The sequence below is a fragment of the Phoenix dactylifera genome, chromosome 4 (assembly GCF_051530095.1).
Source record: "Phoenix dactylifera cultivar Ajwa chromosome 4, Ajwa_hap1_PhDact_Kaust_v1.1, whole genome shotgun sequence".
Taxonomy (NCBI): domain Eukaryota; kingdom Viridiplantae; phylum Streptophyta; class Magnoliopsida; order Arecales; family Arecaceae; genus Phoenix; species Phoenix dactylifera.
The window spans coordinates 54,049,237-54,066,673 of NC_143193.1; the positions used below are offsets into that span (position 1 = coordinate 54,049,237).

The 17,437-nt window shown below is 41.4% G+C and overlaps 1 protein-coding gene, 1 long non-coding RNA gene and 1 pseudogene across 2 annotated transcripts; 2 read left to right on the forward strand and 1 right to left on the reverse strand.

Annotated features, from left to right (window-relative positions):
• Positions 1 to 1,047: 1,047 nt before the first annotated feature.
• On the forward strand, positions 1,048 to 2,158 carry LOC149767842 (uncharacterized). The gene is made up of 3 exons (XR_016400426.1): positions 1,048 to 1,222; positions 1,506 to 1,682; positions 2,130 to 2,158. It is a non-coding gene; the product is annotated as an uncharacterized LOC149767842 (long non-coding RNA).
• Positions 2,159 to 5,014: 2,856 nt separating this feature from the next.
• On the reverse strand, positions 5,015 to 7,540 carry LOC148714168 (uncharacterized; annotated as a pseudogene).
• A 6,421-nt stretch (positions 7,541 to 13,961) lies between these two features.
• LOC149767843 (uncharacterized) lies at positions 13,962 to 16,590 on the forward strand. The gene is made up of 3 exons (XM_089930416.1): positions 13,962 to 16,102; positions 16,211 to 16,270; positions 16,488 to 16,590. The coding sequence occupies exons 1-3, from the start codon at positions 13,962 to 13,964 to the stop codon at positions 16,588 to 16,590; spliced, it is 2,304 nt and encodes a 767-aa protein (XP_089786542.1).
• The last annotated feature ends 847 nt before the right edge of the window (positions 16,591 to 17,437 follow it).

Consider the following 17,437-nt stretch of genomic DNA (forward strand, 5'->3'; position numbering starts at 1 on the left):
CCCTCCCCCCATCCCAAATCCAACAAATCCCTAACTGGAAGGCTGTCCACAGCAGGGATGACCGTCCGGATTTCCTAACCCCTTCTCCTCCTCCTTACGCCGACGAGAGCTACCTGATCTTCTTCGAGTCTCCTCGAATACGGATTCTCGCTTCGAGAGCTCACATCCGAGGCCAGCATCGCGGGATTTCGTTCTGTATCTCTCGTGAAATGCTCGAGATCGGGGCGGTCTTTCTGATAAGATCTCTTCACCTCGGATTTTTGATGAAATGCTTGTGATATTGCTTGAGGTACCTGTGCTTGTCCCTTTGTTACTATTTTTATATTTTTTTCTGGGTGATTTCGGTGTCTGGTTCATATAAAATGGTGGAACGTAAGCTTAATTTATTGGGGTTTTTTTTCTTGTGATGCGATTTGTGGATATACAGCAGAGATTTGGATGATTCCGTGGTTTTTGATGTAATGGGGTAATTTTTTGGTTGAAGAAAAAGGTCTCCGCCGCTTCCAGGAGGCTGCAATTTGTGGATATACAGCAGAGATTTTTGTTTAGCGCTATAGTTCATACTTCTAGGATTTTCCGCCCTCATGATTTGTTCTTTATTTGTTTGTTTTTCTTTTGATTTTGTGCACATGTGTTGATTCCGATACCAAAACCTCCTGGTTTCACTGATGCCGATCCTTACAAGATGTAAGTCTAATTGAATGTTCGTGTTTTTCTTAATTTGTCTAACATGTCATTTGAATATGCTTCTCTTTAGTCAATTACTGTATCTGTGTAAGAATTGATGGATGTATAATTTTCTCTCTTTATAATTGATTCTAAACATTTCATTGCTTTGTTGGAAAAATAATCTCAGCACAAGATAGATAAGCCCTGAATCATGTAAAACATATATCTAACAGCATCATGTACATCAATGAAACTTAATTTCTTTTTCTTCCAGATAGGCTACATTTGGGTATTTAAAGTTATTTACATAGGAGCTAGACTCTCTTCTATGAAATAAAATATATTGATTCTGCTGGTTCATTTAGCTATAAATTTCCCTCACAGGCAAATTCAATCTTTGTTATTGATCTTCTTACTGGTATACAGATGTACTCATTTTAATTTAATTTTTAGATCTTCCAGAAGTTTGCTAAATTATATAACAATGCCTTTGAGAAAATCAAGATCGAGTGCTGTTGAGAAAGCCTTGTCTCCTGAAGAACAGCAAGCAAAGGTAAACATACTCATTTTAACCAACTAAATGCTTCTATTTATGCCTCTTAAGTTTTATGCATGACATCTTCATTCCGAATTTTGGTTATCACTTGAAGCATCTTATAGTGTTCACTTGAAAAGCATCCTATAGTTTTCACTTGAAGAGCATCTTAAGCTCCTTCCTTTTTTTGAGCAAGCATGTTAAGATCTTTATGGAATATTATGTCTCACAACATTGTTAAGGGGTTCCTGTTGTATCATGCTTATCATATATAGGTAATGTTGATGCCTTTTCCAAGCAGATAAATGAAGTTCGAAGGATGATTGGTCCATTGTCGGAAGCAATGCCAGACTTCTGTTCAGATGCTTCAATATCAAGGTACCTCCGGTCAAGAAACTAGAATGCAGAAAAGGCATGTAAAATGCTGAAAGAGACTGTGAAATGGAGATTGAAATACAAGCCAGAAGCCATTCGCTGGGTATGGGTAGAGTTCTTTATGTTCTTGAAGAACTGTAGTTTAACACAAGTTGGTCACTGACCAATCAAATTATTTCTGAATTTTAACTCCTCTCAAATCTAAGAAGAGGCTAGATTTATTAAAACATTAAATCAAAAAGACACAATGACCATTTGCCCACATTTGGCAAGAGCGAAACAAAAATTGACAGAACGCAAAGATTAAGTGATCTACCTCCTTCATTTAGTTTATTAGTGTGCCATCATTCAACTGTAAGACGGAAGAATCTGCATCAAATTTTTATATCTCCAAAGCCCTTATTTTGAAAGAAAGTGAAGATAAGTTGCATTTATCAACTGCATAGAATTTTTAGAGTCCACTCATTCTTGATATTTTGGTAAAGCCTACATGATTACAAGTTTGTTTGTAGCTTTCTGTTTCCTGATGTAATTTCTTATTGACTACTAGGAAGATGTTGCCCATGAAGCTGCCACTGGAAAGATTTACCGGGCTGATTACTTTGACAAATATGGAAGATCTGTTCTTGTTATGAGGCCTGGATTTCAGGTGGGAGGGAAATATAAGAGAAAATTGTGAATATTTAATAGATTTCTTCATCATCTGACTCTCAGGTTTCTGCATGACATGAAAGCCATATTGTGACTTTTTGCTTTTAATTTTGTATACGTGGTGGTTTTCTCCTTGAAAAAAGAATGAATGAAAAAACAAAGCCGTGTGGGCCACGTTCATTAGCGTTTCATCGTTCGAGTGTTACTTTATAATTGTACTAGTAGGTTGTGGTGATAATTTTCAAAAACAAAAGTTCTGAACTGGTGGACCAAAATTTTTCCTGTGTCTTTCATTTTTGGGATTATAGGTCTTGCTCGCATGTTATGTTTCAACAAGAAAGAACATGTCAGAGTTAACGACCTTTTATATATTACTGTCTTAGGGATTGGGAACCATTTAGTGAGATTATCAGGCTTGTAATTGTTGGTTCTTTTGTTTTGTTTTGTTTTTCCAGTTTCAGTTTTGTAATTTCAACCTACTTATATTAATTCAAAAGGTTTCACTGTTTTTGTCTTCCCATCTTCTTTTTTTTCTGGTGCTGCAGAAGGAAGGGAGGCTCTTGTCAACTGAGTCTACAGTGAGGAAGGCAGAGGATGTGGTGAGCAGCATGCTGGCCAAGGGTTTTGTCCTGAGCAAGGATGCCCTCAAGAGAGCAATCCTAGGATAGGTCTTTGCATTCCTAGGAGGAATGAAATCTCTGTTATGACATACTTTTTGTACTTTGATTTTGATGGATTTAGGACATGTTGATGCCTATTTTGAATGACATGTTAAAAAACTTTTGCGTAATGTTGAATGCCTTTACTATTAATGATATTATTATTATTATTATGAATCAATGTACCAAATGTACCAAGTTATTGGAATGTGATCAGTGACTAAATTTGGTTACTGAATTGTTTACCAAGTATTGTGACGAGCAGCCATAAATTTAGTGACAGAATTTTGGTTATTAAAAATTGATTCTGCTCAGTGAGTTGTGATAAATTAGTGACGGTAACCTTGTCACTAGATCAATGACGGAATTAATAACAAATTTAGTGACAAAATTTATGTCCATGTCTGTGACGACTAAATTTGTCACTGAAGGTTGTGACAGATCAGTGACCAAATTTGTGACCGAATTCTATGACAAAATCAGTGACCAAGTTACCTTCATCACTAACTCAATGACTGGTTAGTGACGGAAAATACATAATTTCTTAAATATTTAATTTTTGGATTTGTAATGATTTAGTGACGGTGATTCTGTCACGGAGTTTAGTGACGCGTGTTTTTGTAACCAATTCAGTGACGGAAGCTCCGGTCACAAATTCCGTATTAGTGACCGGAAACATGGTATAGTGATGGGAATTTCCGTCACTATACGCGTGTTTTCTGGTAGTGAAAGATGCGCATGGCTCGTAAAGCGTCAAGCTCCCTCGAAATCCCACATATGTTCTGCAGCAATGGGTGTAGCTCGTTAGTGCTGTGTTGTCTCTGGATTCAGTCAATTATCATAGCTAAGTCGCCTTCCAGGTAAATGCTACATGCGCCCAATGCGCGCCTTACATGGATGAGGCCTTCTTAAGCTGCTCTTAGCTCTACTCCGATGACAGACTCCTCGAAGGTGCATCGGCCTCTGCTACGAATATGGATTCATGGTCTCTGATCGCAAAGCCCACTTTCTCTATGTTACCACGATCTAAGACATTGCCATTGAAATTTACCTTGAGGAAGTTAGGTGGTGGAGGCTTCGAGAAATTCGATAGTCATCTTGGCCGCTATATAAGCTGAACGGAAGCCTCAGATATTCCTAGTCGCCTTAGACACTGCCGCTGCAATGATGCTGGATACTTCAGCAACCTAAAATAGAGCTCTGTCCATTATTATTCTCGAATGCACACATCTATGCTTAAAGATTTGGCCATTTCTATCTAACCAGATATAGTAAACCATACAGGCGCACCTTATAGTCCACTTTGCTGTGTCGGGCCTCCGCGATGTCTGGTGCACAGGGCCGGTCCAATCCTTAGATGACTGAGGCGGTCGTCTAAGGCCTCGGCTTAAAAAAAAAGGCTCCAGCTCATTGAGTCTCTAGTGTGGCAATGCACAATGTGTTCGGCAGCCTATAGGACTTGAAGGAATTGGTAATGGGTTTATTATCTCTTGCTGTCTAGGCTTTGAGTAGCCTCATATGCAATTTTATTTCCCTCGGCGATAGAGGTTCTTCTGAGGCTTCTCCCCCCTCATCCACGGAAGCCACCGCAAACTGAGAACCACACCAACAGGAAGGGCACGGGAAGATGAAAGGTAAGTTTTTTTTTTTTTTTTGGGAGAAGACGCTAACCCTCCCACGTGAAGAGGCTTGGCCCGGGCCGTTCTGACGTTGTTGGTCGGTGAAAATCGGAAGAATCTATGATGAACAGTAAAAAAAATTGGGAGAGGCAGAGAAAAAAAAATCAAGCGATTCAGCAATGTATCTACGTCCACAAAAGTAAAACAGATGTAATTTTACTATCTCCAAAAATAACAAAAGTTTCAGAATATTTATAGTTAAATCCTAGCTCCATACCCCCAACCCCTATCAGCATTCTTGATAAAATAAAATATTAGATAATTATCTTGAAGATAAATAGATGCCATCGCTTCACTCCATTCCGTTAGAATTCTGGTGTACCACTTAAATGAGAATACCAGTGTATCATTCAATATGAGCTACTTATTCTAACATAGAGAAAAATAAAAGTGGTTTGAATTTTCAAAAACATAAACACTTTTATTAAGGGAAGAAGATTCAACTATTATCTTTTGCTCTCTTTTTTTATTTTTTTATTTGTTGATGACAGGTTCTGCTCGTAAACGTACTGAGCAAGCAGGGCGACAAATATCAAACCCTATGCTGCAACTTTTCTCCATTCTACGTCAGGAGTAGTGGCAACAGCATTTCCAATTGTGACATGCAGCAATGACATGAGCACAAATATTTCTCTGGATTGCCGATCCTGCCCTCTTCTTTGTAACTTCTCCAATCTTTTGTGCTTCAAATTTAGCTTCTGCTTTTCCTTGAGGTGCCTTTTCCCATAGGTTCTTGAAGGACAAGCCTTCATTTCGGTCCTGCTTGATCTGATCCTCAAATTCCTCCAACACCCTCTTATTCATTTCAATATCTTGTTTGTTAATTTCTGCAGTCCCTTCAAAAGCTTGCTTCAGATTCTCCAGGTTTGCCATGATCTGCTACATCAGAAGAACTGTTGTTATTTGGAGGAGAGATTTTGCAAAATAGCAAATGTTGTCATGTATTGTAAAAGTAAAAGCTTCATATAAGTTACAAGCAGACCCCTGGCACTGGCTTCGTCAAGCTCTTCGAGACTGCTCTTTGCAATTTTGTTGAAGTCAGCACTGGCATCCTCTGCAAACTAAGTCATATATGTTTGCAATTAAAATTTTTCAAAATTAAAATTAATAAAATTTTATTTACAGTCAACTATATCAAAAAAAAATTAAATGAATTAGCTATATTATCCATTGAAAATAGTATTTAATGAATCTTGAGTAAAAAATTTGATTAGTAAATTTAGATATCAAAAAGCTAGATAAATTATTTTTAAATAAATTTTTAAAAATATTTATATTTATTATTTTTTATTGTTAAAAAAATTTAGTAAGTTTTTTTAAAATCTTCCGGCCGTGCTGCCGCAGCAGGCGTCGGAAATCCTCAACTCTACAGTCCTCGCCCAAATTTTCTCTCGGATGAGTGTGAGATCCAAAACTCCGAATATGGCGTTCGTTGGCATGAGATATTTTTTTCTAGGACCACAGGTGTTATTTTATGCGATTGGTGGCAGATTGGCTAACAACGGACGGCATTCCGACTTCTAAAGCAAGCCCAGAAACGAACTGGAAGCAGTCTCGGGTGGGACCACCACGTGATGTAGAAATTGCTGGTCTTGACTTTGTCGTACATATTTTCATACAATAAATACTAGGTGGGTGAGCCTCCCTGTCCATCAGAAGATAGAAAAAAAATTAGAGCAGGTGTACCATAATTTGGTGTCGGTAGAGGCACATCTTTTGGAGTTAAATCGTACCGTGCCCACCTACCTCCCTGCTTGAATTTTAGATGGCCAGGAATAAATTGGCGATTTTGGGGTTTTGAAAGTAATAATCGATCCAGGCATGTTTGATTCGCCGCCGAAATTAGAACACTAAGGTTACCGAATCACGTTTAGTTCGTTTTATCTAATAATTGAATCAGAACTCAAATAAGTTGAAATGGGAACCAGAATAACTATATTTTTTGGATATATCCGGTATGTAATCAGAATTTCAATGGTAGTCATAATAAAATTTAAATAATAGAGAATATTAAAAAAAATTCTTTTCTGAATTAGAATGGAATAAATTTTTGCCAACCAAATAATTGAAATACATGTCACTAACTTTTATTTCTATTTTAGAGTCTAACTTTTTTTTAATTAAATATGCCTTATGAGGTAGAGATGTGTAATGTCCGGGCCCAGAACCTACTAGGCCCAATAAGAAATAGGCCCAGTTAAGGGTTTGGGCCCAAATTTTACTGTGGGCAGTACTATTATAATGGTTAAAAAAAAAAAAAAAACAAAGGGATAAGACCGACAGGGAAGGGTTACCTCACCCCCTGCTGGCAGCCGATGCCGGCGCGCCGGAGACAGGGGGGCGGCGGCCAGTCCCGGAGTATGGAGGAAAGGAGAGGATGGGACCTCTCAGAGGGGGGTTTCATCCTCTAAACAAATTATTTAAGCCTCTGCCGGCAACCCCAAGTGACAGACCCCCTAGAATACTGAACGAGAGAGTGAGAGAGCCGAAGCCTTGGAGCCGAAGGCAAAGGAGCCTGAAGCTCCAAGAGGAAGGAGGGACTACCAGGGGGAGGTACTGCCCGACTGCAACCGGCCAAGGTAAGGAGCATTAGGGTAGGGTTTAACAGAAGAAAAGAAACCCCTCTGTGGGGTGCTCTCCCCCTCTGTGTCAACAGTGAAACAGAGGGGAGGAGGCCGGCACAGGAGAGGGAGAAAAACCCACAAGCCCCGGGTCGGGCTGGACTCACAGGGCCGCCAGCCCCGGCCGGACCACCACCTCTTCTCCGGCAAGAGGTGGTGGTGCCGGAAGGAAGGACCAAGGAAAAGAAAAATAAGAAAAGAGGAAGAGGGGACTCACCGGGGAGACGTCGCGTGCGGCGGCAGCCGGCTTCGGCTGCGAACGGCGCTGACACGGGCGTCGGCCGCGGGCCAGCCGAGGATGCCGCCGGCACGGGCGTCGGCTGCAGGCCGGCCGAGGGCACCGCCGGCCATGGCCAACCTCTCCCGAACTCACTGCCTCCCCTCGCAGGAGAAGAAAGGGGGAAAGAAAAGAGGGATCGGGAGAGAAGGAAGGAAAGAGAGGAGGAGAGGAAGCTCTGGGAAGAAGAGGGAACGGGGACTCACCGATTCGACGTAGCGTGCGGTGGCCACCGGCTTCGGCCGCGTGCGCCGCCGGCACGAGCCTCGGCCGCAGGCCGGCCGAGGATGCGGACGTCGAGCGTCGGCCGCGAGCGCGGCCGAGGGCGCCGCGGGCTTCGGCCGCGGGTGACGGCCGAGGGCACCGCCGGCCGTGGCATGACCCCAAGCTCGGCCTCTCCCAAGCCGCTGCCTCTTCTTCCTTGAGATGGGAAGGGGAGGAGGTTAGAGTGGAAAGAGGGTTCGGGAGAGCCTTCGAGAGAAGCTTCGGGAAGGAGAAGAAAAGAAGAAAAAGAAAAGAAAAAGGAGAAGAGAAGAAAAGGAAAGAAAGAAAAAAAAAAAAAAGAGAAAGAAAAAAAGAAAGAAAAGAAAAGGAAAAGAAAAGGAAGAGAAAAGAAAAGAAAAGAAAAAAAAAAAAAGGGGGAGAAGAAAAGAGACCCTTAACGGGTCCGACCTAACGAGACGGATCGGGGTTCGGGTCCGAAACCCGTTAAGCCCAATAATAAGAAATTGATTTAGCCAATTGAACCTGAACCCGAGCCTAATTAAATTGAGCTAAGTCTGGACGAGCCCAAACTGCAAATTGGGTCAAATCCGAACCGAATTAAGCCCAAATTGATTTGGGTCCGAACCCAATTAAATTGAGTTAGTTCCAGCAGACCCAATCTGGTTTTAAATCGAACCCCAAAGGCTTCAAATTGGACTTGGGCTAAATCCTTGGATGAGATCCAAGCAAGTAAGTTCATAATATGATGAACTAAGAGATTTTATAATAAATAAATGGGGAATAATGTAATCCCTATTATGTTGTTTTAGGTGATTAAGGATTTGTCACCTGGACTTGAGCAATTTGGAAAGCGAATTGAAGTAAGTAATCTGTCTTAATCTTATCGTAGATCTTGTATTACGTTTTATAAGATGAACCAGTGTTTTTCATACAATTTGAATTGTATGCATGATTAGTGAAGAAAGTAAGTAACTTGTTTTAATCTTGTTGTGAATCATGTATGTAAGTAGCCTGCCCTAATCTTTATGGATCATACATGAAATTTAACATGTTATGCATGTACTGTAGGCTAAGAACGATATGTGTATCTGACATGCTCTAGTTACACAAGATATGATGATATATGCTTTATATTCCGTTATGCCTACAAAATACTGGGATTACATTACATGCTAAGATATGAGTTATGAAATATGAACATGGGTGGTACATGTCAGTCACATAATTCATAGTTGTGCACATATTATGTTTTCATAGCTCTTGTGATACATACAAAATGAATTGAATTCCATATTATGATTTTTATTAGCATGAGTGTAAAGAATGATAATGATTTGCTCTAGCGGCATATTGCTTGTAAAGGGGTACCTAAGAACTCCTATTGCTACGGGCCGAATGCAACTGAGCCGGCCTTGCCAGTGGCCGATAATGACTGAGCCAGCCCCGCCAGTGGCCGACTAATAACTGAGCAGGCCCCGCCAGTGACCAATAATGAATTCGCCGTAGCATCTATGAGGTACTACCTATACGAAGCATTATTTACTCTTAAGAGCTACTGACCCAATATAACTGAGCCGGCCTTGCCAGTGGCCGAGAATGACTGAGCCAGCCCCGCCTAATAACTGAGCCGGTCTCGCCAGTGGCCAAGAATGACTTCGCAGTAGCATTTAAGAGCACGACCATGGCATGCCGGGGGCACGGTTTCATATGCATACTTTATGAAAATGATATTTGAAGCATGATCATGAGGCTCGTTTCAGAGCCTGGGTATATGAGGCGGGTGCTTCCAAATCCTGCAGATGTGTTTTTGGGGAGAAGCATAATCGGTGAGGGGTGAAGGACGCTTGCGTGAAGCCCCGGAACCGGCCAACATCTGGCAGGGGAGCCCCGTGTTTCCCCCTCATGTGGGCCCGATAGTCATGTGCCCTGCGCAGGCGGGCCGTGACATTTATGAACGTGCTTGGCCAAAGCATACATTGTTTTACAACGGGTTTTTGAATATATTCTTATGAAATGTTGTATTTTGCTATAACCGCTATCTCCTTTAAATTGCATACCTATTATGCCATGATGATGATTAGATAAATATGCATGTCAGCTTCTCAAACCCTGCATAAACATGGTTACCGTTATGTTCGATCCGGTAAGATTATGTATGATTACTTACTGAGCCGTGTAGCTCATATCCGTTCATTTACTTTTTCTTTCAGATCCTTACCACTGATAGCTGCCAGAGACACGTTAATTTGGTATCAGGGCTTCTTTCCTTTGGGGTAAAATAAGTATACTTTTGTGTACATAAACTACATAGAAGCTCTGTATTTGGGTACTGACCAGCATGTTGTACTAAGAATGCTTTCATATGAAAAAAAAATTTGGTTGGTTTGACTATCCTGTTACCCAGGTATGAGGCTGCGTGCTATTGTGGGCGGTAGTCGGCAATAGCACGGCCGTGTCACGGATCCGGGTCCGGGGCGTGACAGATGAGTTGGATGAAAACCATTTGGCCGTGTTAATTATCTTGTAATTGTTTAAGGGCTCAAGCGTATATGTCGTGAGAAATGAAATTATAAAAAAATCATGAATAAAATGTCTTCCAGCAAATACAAATGGTCACGCAGCACCTATCAGTAACTATATAAAATCCTTAGATGCTTGCGGTGCAATGTAGTTTGCTAAAAGTTTAACCTTTAAGGATTTATAATTAAGATTTAATGGCTCATATGTGCTATGGCATCGCTGGATTTACAATTAAGTTTAACCTTCCATTTGGATTAGGGAGGATTGGCTCGTTATTTCATGATGATCTTTTGGCTTCTGTTCAGTCTCTCTATAACAACGGCTACAATTAAGTTAGCATGATTTTTTTTTGAAAAAAAAAGATAAGAAAACTAGTTTACTAATCATGTTTCGTAAAGGCCCGCTTGGGCTCGGTCTATTTGACCAGCCCAAGCTCGTCCCAAAAGGGGAGCGAATCGTGTTTGCCTTACGTACCAGCTGAAAAAGACTCCTGGTAGTTTTCAGACGAGATTAGAAGTCCTAGGGTCGCGGGGATCCTAGGAATCCTCTGTAAACGACATATATTCCCCTCTATAGTCCACCTCAGGCCTTTTTTTTGTTGAAGTTCGCGGATGCTCGTACTGTGCTCGTCGGAAATCGGGGTCGCCGACACCTCCGGAGTCAAGGTAATAGTATAATTTTCTTTCCCTTTCCTTATTTTTCTTTCCATGACCCAAAACACGGTCGCCGACTGCGAAATCGACTGAAAATCAATTGGAATAAGGATCCCCTATTTTGCCTCCTTTTCCTTCTTTTCGACAACCTCGCCGCCAATGTTCGTCGCTGAGGGCCTCGACTCCTTGCATCAGCCTTGGTCCAAAGCCAGACCCTAAGCCTTCGATGAGCAGGCTGGGATCTGAGAATGACCGAGCCAATAAATTTCCTTTTCAACCCTATTTTGGGGTTGAATTCGGCCGATCGACAGCTATTGCCGTGTACTCCCCAGCACCCCCCACCCTCTCAAGCTACTACCTCACTCAACCACGACCATGACAACCATCGATCGACCCTCTATCTTTCCCTATTTACATAGAAAGAAGAAGAAAGAAAGAAGAGAAAAAGAGGAGGAAAGAGAGATCATCCCTCTCTTCTTTCTCTCTCATATCCCTCTTTCTGTCTCTCCGAGAAGACCCATGGATTGATGAACCGAGTCCTATCTCCCTATCCTATGGACCTAAGTTGAGCCCCTAAAAAGGGTTTTGATTTACCTTGGTGCCCGGATAGCCTGCCAAACTGGTCACTCCGGCCTTATTAAAATGCCTATGAAATCCACTTTTGATGAACCCTATCGAATGATCTTGGCCCTAATCGAGCCCGTACCCCATAATTCATTGATTGAGTTGCTTAAACTTGACCTGACCAGGCCACCATAAGTCTGACCAACTGCCACCTTTTCTTGTTATTTGATACTATTAAAGTTATCGAATAGAAATTAATTTTACTTTTAATATCTTTAAATAGGTTTAATAAATTCCTCTAGTGAAGTTTGAAGGTCTAAGATGAAAAAAGTATGTAACCCTAGCACTCCTTATTAGTTTTCAAACTTTCACATATTTTCCATGCTTATGATATTAAATATTGATGATATCGTATTTTCTTAAAATTAGGGATCAAGCATATGATATTAAGAAACTCATGATTTATTATGAAATAATAGTCTATAAATATTTTAATATTAGTTACTTGTTTATGAACTATGAACCCCATATTTATGAAAATAGTATTTTTGTCATGAAAAAAATAATTTCATAATTATTCTACTGTTAAACGCTTATTTATGGAATATGAACTTTATAAAGCTATTTAGTATTTTATTCATATATGATTAAAAAATATAATTTAAGAAATATGACTTAAGAAAAGAACTATGACAAAAGATCTAAAAGTGGGATAGATCGACATTCGAAGCTAGTTACATATGGCCTTACCAATGAGTAATAGTAGTTAGCATACGACCCTACGAGCAGGTAATAGTAGTTGGCATACGACCCTACCAATGGATAATAGTAGTTGGCATTTTGTCGATTATAGCCTTATCATGAGTATAACAGTGACCTTAACATTTAGTCTAAGAAAAGTAATTTAATCAATGATATGGTTAAATAATAACTGATTTATAATTTATTTATGCTACACATTTGGAACTATGTTTACAACATATTGATGATTTATGCATGCATGATTGATTTTATGACTTACTATATCATATAATATTATAAAATGTTTCATCTTGCAATAATTATTATTTTTTTATATGATGCATCAATTTATGAAAAAAATTATGCTTGATTCGATAAGATAGTGAAAGATTTACTTACTGACTTGCGTCGCTCACATATCTTTATTTTATTTTTTTTTTCTCCAGACGAATTGATTCGATAGGAATGAAAGATGGTCTAGGCTTGGAGTTTGCGCTAGCAAGCTTGGTGATTTTATAGAGAAATTTTAGTATTTTAATTGACTACGAATTTTGTTGCTTAATAGATTTTCTGAATATTGAAGATTATGGTTTGATATTTATGTTTGCATTTAGATATTTTGAACCAATATTAGTTTTATTTAACGAATGCTGAAATTGAACTTTTAATTATTATATTTTGCTAGAATGGATTTGGAAGCTAAATATAATGGTTGGCTTCATGTTATCATGGGTTGTACCCCTCAAATCTCAATAGTATGGCCATGCTATGTCTTGGATTTGGGGCGTGGCATGTTTAGTATATTTCGGGCACCAATTAAAAGCTAGAACCATATGATATAATGTTCATTGACACAAATATTAATATATTTTTTTGTAAGGACATATGAACTAGATATAGCTTACAATGGAGATCATTGGATATTTAATTCTAGCAGCTATAAGTTAAATATGTCACAACTGTGTATTTATACGTTTTTGCTTGGTAAAGCTTTTTAAACTAGCATATTTATTTATTTTAATGGGACAGATTTTGAGCCTTTTAACTATGATATCTACATCGCCAAGCACTTTCTAAACATGCCTTGTCATTTGGATCAGACATTGCATACATTTTAAAGAAAAAAAATCTTGTTTAATCAATTGCATGGTAAAACTAATTTTTAGAAAGATACATGGTTAAGTTATTTAGGCAACAATATAGAAATTTAACATGATAATGCTAATGATTTCAAAAGTTACTGTACATTCCACTTCTAGCAAAGAAAATTCTGGAAATTTGCAAAATTTAATATTCTTCAAACTTGTTTAGAAAAATTTGTGAACAATTAAATATCAGATTAGGGACTTATCTACAATTTTTTCTAAAACGCATCTAGAAATAAGTAATGAACTGGTAGGTAGATAAAGGTGCGGTTGGAGTTCTTTGCATTTTTTCTTGGACAATACATAATGCTTATTAAAATTTTGTACTAAGTTTTATTCCTGTGGTTTTGATCTACCAAGGTTCAATTTCGAGTGGGGGACCGTCTCCTCAACCTTCTTCTCCCTCTTTTATCTGCAATCAGAACACTAATGCCCTCGTATTCTCCAATCACAAAAAAGATTGAGCAATGGATCCCATCGAAATTGGAAGTACTCAGCTTTATTTTTGGTGAATGAAGGAGACAAAGTCTAAACCAAAAGTAGGTAACAAAAGAAGAAAATAAAATATAGCACAACTGGGCGGTAGGAAGTCATGGTTGAACGGTACTATCCGATCTCCAGGAGACAGAAGCCAAATGAAGAGGTACATGGAGCTGAAACACTTCAGCCAAGATTGGCTGCCAGAAATAAAACATGAGTTGCATCGAAGAAAAGAAATAAGAGAAAAGAACCCAGTAGAGCCGGGCCACTTTCGGCCTATTAGTTTGTGCACGACTTTGCACAAAATAGTGGCCAAGGTACTGGTACAGAGGCTGAGAGTTGTTTTGCCCAGGATTATTTGTCAGGAGCAGGGAGCTTTTGTAGGGGGACGTTCGATTTCTGATAACGTCCTCTGTGCCCATGAGTTTATGACTGATTTGCAGAGTGCTCCCCGTTGCAGGAGTTTGATGGGGATCAAATTGGATATGGAGCGGGCGTATGACAGGATGAGGTGGGATTTTGTTAGGCGGTCCTTGGAGATGTTTGGATTCCACCCACAGTGGATTAGATGGATTCAGGGGTGCATTTTGGCACCATCTTTTGCATTATTGATAAATGGATCCCCATCGCGGTATTTTGAGTCATCAGTGGGTCTGAGGCAGGGGTGTCCATTGTCACCACTTTTGTTTATCATCTGCTCGGACTCTTTGTCACGAGCACTCCGCCATGCAGCCGTGTCACAGGAGATTGAGGCATACAGGCCGGCGAGGGGTGCGACAGGTATCTCACATTTACTTTTTGCAGATGATTGTTTACTATTGACCCGCGCGACTCGGAGGTCAGCTCTGGCTATTAGTGGAATCCTGGAGGGATATTGTGGAGCTTCAGGTCAGATGGTCAACTTATCTAAGTCAGCCATCACCTTCAGCCCGAGGACTGATCCTAGGGTGAAGGCATCCATCATGAGCAGTCTGGGGATCGACGAGCAGGAGGGGACCCTTAGATACCTCGGGGTCCCGATTACTGGCCGACGTCTACGGCAGGGGGAGTGCTCATCCATGGAGGCATGTATCAGACGGAGACTGGAGAGCTGGCAGGTGAGCACTCTTTCGATGATGGGCAGAGTTACCCTACTGAGGTCAGTTTTGAGCTCCATTCCTGTTTACCTACTGTCTAATACACTGGTACCGATTTCTGTGCTCCGTAACCTGGAGAGGGTATTCAGGAGTTTCTTATGGGGGCATCGTGGGGATAGAGGGGGCATCCACCTACTGGCTTGGGAGGCTATCTGTCAGCCAACCAGTCGGGGTGGGCTGGGAGTCCACTCTCTTTTGGAGCGTAGGGAGATACTGGCCACTAGGCTAGCAGTCAGATTTATTCTGGAGTCGGGAGGTATTTGGGCTTCCTTGCTGAGAGCGAAGTATGGTGACCCCATTACTTCGGATACATTCAGAGCCGGACGTGGATCTTCCTTCATCTGGAGAGAGATATGTACTCGTGCCCCGGGGGTGATGCCTATGATCCGATGGGAGATTGGGGACGGTCGGACTATCAGGATCCTAGAGGATAGATGGCTATCGGAGGGCAGATTGCAGGATTGGCCCACACTGATGGATCACGGGTGGCTGGAGGGGCGCACACTGAGTGCTTTGTTTGTCCAGGGGGAGCAGAGATGGGATGCAGACCTCGTTAGGCGGGTTTTTGATGATCAGCTGGCAGAGAGAGTGTTGGCCTTACCGATCCCGATGGGGATGGCGGTGGATAGGAGGATATGGAGTTCGTCCGGGAGGACGATAGTGAGCTCCCGTGATATAGCGCAGTGGAGAGGAGGAGTGGGGACCCGACACTTTGATGGTGCCTGGATCTGGAGACTACGTGTTCATCCACGCATCGCACTATTCCTGTGGAAGGTAGCATGGGGTTGCCTACCCACTAGGAGTGTTCTGATGCGACGGGGAGTACGGATAGCTGCAGATTGTGTCGTTTGTCCGGAGGTGGAGGAGTCTATCTATCATGTGCTAGTTGAGTGCCCGCGGGCTGTTCAGATTTGGAGGGCTGCAGGGATCGCCTATGATCCGGGACAGAGATGGTCGTCCATGGCCGAGCTCATCCGGTTCCTGGAGTTCCCAGGGGCAGGACCCGGGGTGCAGGAGAGAGGGACTCGTGTTGCATATCTGGCCTACCACTCCTGGTTAGACAGGAATGTACGAGTCTTTGAGGGTCGCAGCTCGTCCCCGGGGGCGGTGGTGGCCAGGGCCTTTCTGCATGCAGAGGAGTTTTTGAGCACTGCTGTTAGGTCACCTTCCAGGTTGGCCAGGGACATCTGGGGTACCCCGACCGCTCTTGGAGCGCCCATCTGTTTCGTATCCTGGGTACCCCCACCCCCTGGTTTCCTGAAGGTGAATTTTGATGGTAGTTTGGCAGCTGATGGACGTGGTGGAGGTGCAGGCTTCGTCATCCGTGATCATGATGCCAGGTTAGTGGCACTGGGGGGGCAGCGGATCTTCGATGCATCGGTGGTGTGTGCGGAGCTCCGAGCCGCATGGGAGGGCATATCTTATGCGAGACGGATACTGCATGCCGACCAGGTCATTCTAGAGGGCGACTCAGCCACTGTGATTGATTGGATTAGGGGTCGTGGTCGTGCAGGTGAGGGCAGACCGTTACTCATGGATATTCGCGGACTTTTGCAGGCGTGTGGAACCTATCAGGCTACACATGTCTACAGGGAAGCGAATTGTGCAGCTGATTGGGTCGCTGCCTATGCGGCTCACCATTCTGGTGGTTTTACTGTGAGGGAGCCCGACACTGTGCCGGAGTCTCTGTTAGATTTACTTGCTTCTGATTTTGTAGGCCGTCTTCATACCCGTAGGGTATGAGCCGCCGTTGCACCAAAAAAAAAAAAAAAATAAGAGAAAAGAACCCATTGCATAAGTTGTTGGAGAACATAACAAGTATTGCAGAAAATCTGGAAAGAGAAACCCATCAAAAAAGGAGGAACCATAACCACAATAATGAAGATAGCAGAAGAACCTGTATAGGAAATGAGAGCTAAATGTAGGTCTTTGGATAACACACCTGTTTCTGATTATATCTATTAAAAAAAGGACACAAGAAACTATTTGCATATTATAAAAGAGTTGAAATAAGGATGAATTTATATCTTCTGGAACCCTTGAAATAAGATGAGAAAGCTATGGCACAACTATCATAATCTAAGCTACATTAAATGCATCAGCTGGGAGCTTTGGTCTAACCAATAGGTGGAAATTTATGCAGCCCCTCTAGATCTCAGAGAATGCTTTTAAATTTTTTTTTATAAATAAGTTATCAAACAATGGTTTTTTGGAACTTTAAATGACTAAAGATGCATCATAGAATATTTTTGGTTTTATGAACTAGATTCATATAGCTGAGATTTTCTCTCCAATTAAGAGTACGTTTGGATAATTCAGTAGGATTTAGATTGAATTATTTGTTAGATTCATGTATTGGGAAGCCTATTTGAGTATGGATCATACCAACCGAATACTTTCAAGCCCCAAATCATGTGAAAAAAAAAAGATCATAAGTTTTTTTATTTCCTTCAAACCGATACACCCATAAGCTAGTATTTAGGTTGGAATTTTGGTGAGCTATTAAA